We start from the raw sequence: 6000 nt of genomic DNA, 5'->3' as shown, positions 1-6000 counted from the left end.
ATACTCAGAAAACTATAAAGTACTCATGAAAGAAATTGAGGAAGACACAAAGAAATGGAAAAATGTTCCATGCTCCTGGATTGGAAGAATAAATATTGTGAAAATGTCTATGCTACCTAAAGCAATCTACACATTTAATGCAATTCCTATCAAAGTACCAACCATCTTTTTCAAAGAAATTAAATGTTATTTCTGTTCTTTTTATTTTTTCTTCAGTCAGGAATTCCAATTATACATGTATTGGACTTCATTGCCTCTTCAATTTGAACCACTTTTTTCTAACCTTTTTAAGTACTTGACCCCATTTTCTGTATTACTTTCCTAATTTTCATCCATGTCCCTTATTAAATTTTCATTTGAATTTATTTACTTTGGGATATTTTAGTATATAACTCCAGATATAAATTTGCCTTCTTTCTTTCTTGAGTCTAAAATTCTACCTTTACTTTTTTTTCCTTTTTTTAGGTTTTGAATTTTTTTTTTTCTTAACTAGGCTATATGACTGCATGGAGCCCAAAGTGGTGCTTAAACTCATGACCCTGATATCAATACCTGAGCTGAGATCAAGAATTTGATGCTTAACCAACTGAACCTTGTAGGTGCCCCTCAGTTTTTGAATTTCTGACCTGACTCTAAATCTTGCAACTATTCAGGCTTATGTCTTAGGAGAAGTCAAAGTTCATGCAATCAAAAATGATGTCAGAGTCTTGCAAGGTAAAAGTGCCAAGCTCAAAATAAAAAACACATTTAAGACCACACTGGGCAATTAGACATTATTGCTGGCAAATAAGAAAATGTGGCAAAACTTTTAATTGTAGATTATACTGAAGATTGATAACTTAAGTGAAGTGGTTAGATATAATAAATGCTATATAAGATGTCCTGAAAAAAGACCCCATTCTTGGAGAGATTGTACTCTGCTTGGATGCTCACAGTTTAGTCTAGGGTACACTGATCTAGAATCGGTATCTGGATCAGCTGGTTTATAGTTTTCATCAAATTTGGAAAATATTTTTTAAAATATTTGTCATGTGCCCTTTTTGGGGACTCCAAATTGCATATATACAAAGCCACCTGAGATTGTCCCACAACTCAGATATGTTCTGTTCACTGATTTTAAATTACTTATCTTTGTGTTTCCTTTGGATAGTTACTATTGCCATGTCCCCAAGTTCACTTGTATTTTCTCCTGAAATATCTAGTTTTCTGTCAATCTCATCCAGTGGATTTTTCACCTCAGAAAATATAGTGTTCATCTCCAGAAGCTTGGTTTTATTATACCTTTCATGTTCCTTTTTTAATAAATGGAAGAGTTATTAAGCTATAACAGAACTGGTAGTTATAACAACTAGTTAACACTGTCATTCTGGGTAATTTCAATCAACTGATTTTTCTCATTATGTGTGTGTTTTCCTGCTGCTTTGCATGTCTGGTAACTTTTGACTGAATGCTAAACATTATGAATCTCTGTTAGGTTATGGATATTTTGGTGTTTCTAGAAATCTTCTAAAGCTTTGTTCTTGGATCCAGATAGTTACTTGGAAATAGTTTGCTATTTTGGGGGGGCCTTTTAAGGTCTCTTGGGCAGGACTGGATGGAGCAGTACTTAATCCAACCTTAACTGTTTGTTTCCTGCTATTAAAACAAGACATTTCTATATACTTTACCCAATACCCTGTGGATCCAGAATTCCCAGTCTGGCTGGTGGGAACAGGTACTCTACTGAGCCCTGTGTGTTGGCCACCATCCCCTCTCATCATTTTGGCTGGTTCTCTCCCCAGCCTCCAGTAGTTTCCTCATACACATTTGTACTGAACTCTGGTTCAGTACAGATCTCTGGTGTTATTCAGTGCATCCCTCCCTCTCCAGTGCTATGTCCTATAAACTAATAGCCTCAGTCACCCTAGGGTCTCAGCATCATCTCTTCAACTCAAGAGTTGGCCAGATTCTACCTAGGTTCCCAATACCTCCTCACCCCACAGAGGAATGCTCAGCAGCTATTTACACTTCCTTAAGGCAATTAGCTGGTGCTGCCATAGAACTCACCTCCTATGTTTCACATGTCTCAGGGGTCACTGTCCTTTGTAGCCTAATGTCCAGTGTCTTAAAAACCCTCATTTATTATATTTTGTCCTTTTGGGGGAGTTGTTTTAGATATAAGGGTAAATCTAATCCCTGTTACTCCATCTTGGCCAGAAGAACAGTACCCATCATAGCTTCTGCATATGAATATATGTAGGATTTAAAGCCATCCTAGGATGAGAAACACTCCTTACCTTATTAATGTATCATCATCCACAATGACCAACCATGCAATTTTGTCATGGCTATGATTCAGAAATTTTTCCAAAATAGCAAATGTCTTTCCACAATGACCTAGGAAAGGCAAGAAGAAAATTTACAGTGTAATATTTTCTTTAAAATGCACATATAATTCATTTTAGGGGGAGCCTGGGTGGTGTAGCTGGTTAACCATCCAACTCTTGGTTTCAGCTCAGGTAATGATCTCAGGATCATGAGAGATGGAGCCCCACACTGGGCTCTGCACTCAGCAGGGAGTCTGAGTTTCTTTCTTTCCCTCTGCCCCTCCCCACCCCCCACACTCTCCTTTTCTCTAAGTAAAACTTTTTAAAAATTTTTAAAATAAAATACATATATAATTCATTTTACATTATTTAGTTTTAAAGTTTTAAAAGCTTAGATCCTGACACATACACAAATAGAAATTTTTAAAATTAGCCTTTTCTTGTTTTCATAGACATAGTGAACCAGTGGGAACTTCAGAGATCATGAAGTCTAAGCCGTTTATTTCACACAGTGGGAAATGGGAGACCCAGAGACAGGAGGTCACTTAGCTAATCTGAGGCAGAGCTAAGATAGTATCCTTGCTCCAAAGTTGTAAGCCTCATAGAAACTACAGAGTCTGGCACCTTTCTTTAGGTATATTTGAAAGGAACGGTTAGAACCCTAAGCATTAAAACTTGGGAAACAATGGTATAAAAGTAGGATATTACATTTCCATTGATTTACTTTTTAAATACTTGCTATTAAGTTTCCAGTATGCCAGATACTGTGGCAGGTTCTTCTCTAAAAGCATAGTATGGACTAAGAGTTATGGCTCTTCAGATGCCAACAAATAAAGGTCAGTGCTTTAAGGGAAAATGCTGGGTCCCGAGATAAGAATAAAATGCTTGGAGAGAGAACTCAAATCAGTAAATAACAATATACCCCTGATTTCAACAAAATATTTGGTGACACAATAGAGAACAAGCTAATATTAACAATATTAAACCACTCAATGTGACCTTTATTTTCTTAATTTCTTTATGTATTTTTAACCATTATTTGAAAGCCATCTCAAACTCCTATAGGAACAAGGTAGAGTATAAATAGCAATAATAATGTCAGACTAAACAAATTAAGAACTCAAACAAGGAATGTATGAATAAATGATTATGAAAAAGCAACTTAAATTGAAATCTAAAAAGCCAGCTTAACCAAAAAAACCTCAATCTAAAATTATTTTTCCAGAGCCAAGGGAATATGGCAGAGGAGTGGGGGACTCTAGTTTCATCTGGTCCCAGGAATTCAGCTAGATAGCTATCAAATCATTCTGAACACCTGTGAACTCAACCGGAGATCTAAGAAAAGAATCGCTGCAATTCTACAAATAGAAAAGCGATCACTTTTTGCATGGTAGGAGGTGCAGAGAAGTGAACCGAGGCGATGTATCAGAGGATAAACCCTGGGGGGATAAGGAGCCTCCATAAGCCAGATATCAGAAAGTGCTATAGCAGTGGGGCACAAAATCAGAACTTACAGAAATCTGTTTCCATGTGTCTAAAAGGTGCTCAGGTGGAGAAGCAGGCAGAATACCAGGTGGGGACAGCATGCTCTCAGGATCCCCAAAAGACTAGGGGTGCCTGAGTGCGGCAGAGTTCCCAAGCATTGGAGTAGGGAAGTCAGCTGCAATCAGGGATCTCAGGAGTGGGCTCTCAGTTCTGTGTTGCTATAAACTGTAAACCACAGCACGGTCAGTAGACTGCTGTCTGAGCAGGGGTGAGAGTCCCCTCCTTGCTCCCGGGCAGTGGCATATGTGTGCGCTGCAGGAGTCTGTAAAGTTTGGAAACTCCACAGGGTCCTGTGCCTAAGATTAAAATGCTCAGTTATAGGCTGGGTGAACACAGAGAGCAGAGGGAAACCAGGGAGACGAGAGTGACTGACTGCTTTTCTGTGAGGGCTTACTGAAGAATGTGGGGTGCGAATTGTCAGCTCCGGGGCTGAAGACTGGGGCACAACCGTTCTCATCCTCTAAAACAGTGTGTAAAGCCTTTAGGGAACAAAAGCCACATACAGCAATTTGAAGCAGCTTACGCTCTGTCTGGCCCCCTAGCAAGGGGTGGGGCAACTCCGCCAAGACAAAGACACTAGAGTATCAGTGCAGCAGGCCCCTCCCCCAGAAGACCTGCTGGAACCTCAGGCCAATACCAAGTTTACGCAGCACAAACTTGTGAACGACAAAAGTCGACACTTTTATGTCGACAAAACTCCAGCACCAGAGGAAAATAGAATATAGAATTTGAGGTTTTTCTCTCATTCATCAGGCTTTCAGTTCAATTTTTTTTCCTTTTCAACTAGTTTCTTATTTTATCAAACCTTTTAAGTCTTTTTTAATTTTCATTTTTACCTTTTACATATACATTCTTCATTTTTTGCCTCATTTAATCATATTCAATTTTATTTTTGTATATATGTAAGTTTTTCTTTCTTTACAATTTTAGGATTTATTTTCTAACAAATAGACCAAAATATTCCCAGGACCTAGTGTATTACTGTGTTCAGTCCACCTGTTTGATTATATTCTTTTTTCCTTTTTGGTTTCTGATCTCCTCTGATTTGTTTAGTACATATTTTCCTGGGGTCATGGTTGATATCTTTGTATTTTGTTGCCTTGTTCATCTGTTCTTCTCTGGACAAAATGATGGAAAAATGATGATGGAAAAATTCACCACAGAAAAGAGAACAAGAGGCAGTACTAACTGCCAGACACTTAATCAATATGGATACAAGAGAGATATCAGAGCCAGAATTCAGAATAACGGTTATAAAAATACATCCATTTATCATGCTAATGGACATCAAAAGAAAGCTGGGATCTGGATGAAGACAAACCGTAAGAGACTCTAAATCTCACAAAACAAACTGAGGGTTGCTGGGGGGAGGGGGATTGGGAAAGGGTGGTGGGGTTATGGACATTGGAGAGGGTATGTGCTATGGTGAGTGCTGTGAAGTGTGTAAACCTGGCGATTCACAGACCTGTACCCCTGGGGCTAATAATACATTATATGTTTAAAAAAATTTTTTAAAAAAATTTTAAAACCCATATAAATCATAAAAGAAAAATTGAGATATTTAACTACTTTGAATAAAATAATTTTGTTCGTTAAAAGAAAAAAACAAAACAAAAGAAAGCTGGGGTGGCAATCCTTTTAGCAGACAAAAGAAATTTTAAACCAAAGACTATTAACAGATGAAGAAGTTCACTATATCATAAAGGGTCTATCCAACAAGAAGATCTAACAATTGTAAATATTTATGCCCCTAACTTGGGAGCAGCCAATTATATAAACCAATTAGTAACAAAATCAAAGAAACACATTGATAATACAATAATAGTAAGGGACTTTAACACCCCACGCATGGCAATGGACAGATCATCAATGCAGAAGATCAACAAGGAAACAAGGCACGTTGGACCAGATCAACTTCACAGGTATATACTGAGCATCCCATCCTAAAGCAACTGAATATACATTCTTCTCAAGTGCAAATGGAACATTCTTCAGAATCAATCACATACTGAGTGACAAATCAGATCTCAACCAGTACCAAACGATTGGAATTATTCCCTATTTTCAGACCATAATGCTTTAAAACTTGAACTCAATCACTAGAGGAAATTAAGAAGGAGAACAAGCACATAGAGGTTAAAGAGCATCC

The 6000-nt window shown here is 37.7% G+C and overlaps 1 protein-coding gene across 3 annotated transcripts in view; it reads right to left on the bottom strand.

The window, feature by feature from the left end:
- B3GLCT (beta 3-glucosyltransferase) overlaps positions 1-6000 on the bottom strand; it is a 115169-nt gene that overhangs the window by 30286 nt on the left and 78883 nt on the right. For all 3 annotated transcript variants that reach the window (XM_059377804.1, XM_059377802.1, XM_059377803.1), the window contains exon 12: positions 2277-2376. In XM_059377804.1, the coding sequence (XP_059233787.1) occupies positions 2277-2376 (100 nt within the window). The remainder of the gene's footprint in view (positions 1-2276; positions 2377-6000) is intronic.

This window comes from Mustela nigripes, chromosome 15 (genome assembly GCF_022355385.1).
Source record: "Mustela nigripes isolate SB6536 chromosome 15, MUSNIG.SB6536, whole genome shotgun sequence".
Taxonomy (NCBI): domain Eukaryota; kingdom Metazoa; phylum Chordata; class Mammalia; order Carnivora; family Mustelidae; genus Mustela; species Mustela nigripes.
This window is presented reverse-complemented; position numbering and strand designations above follow the sequence as displayed.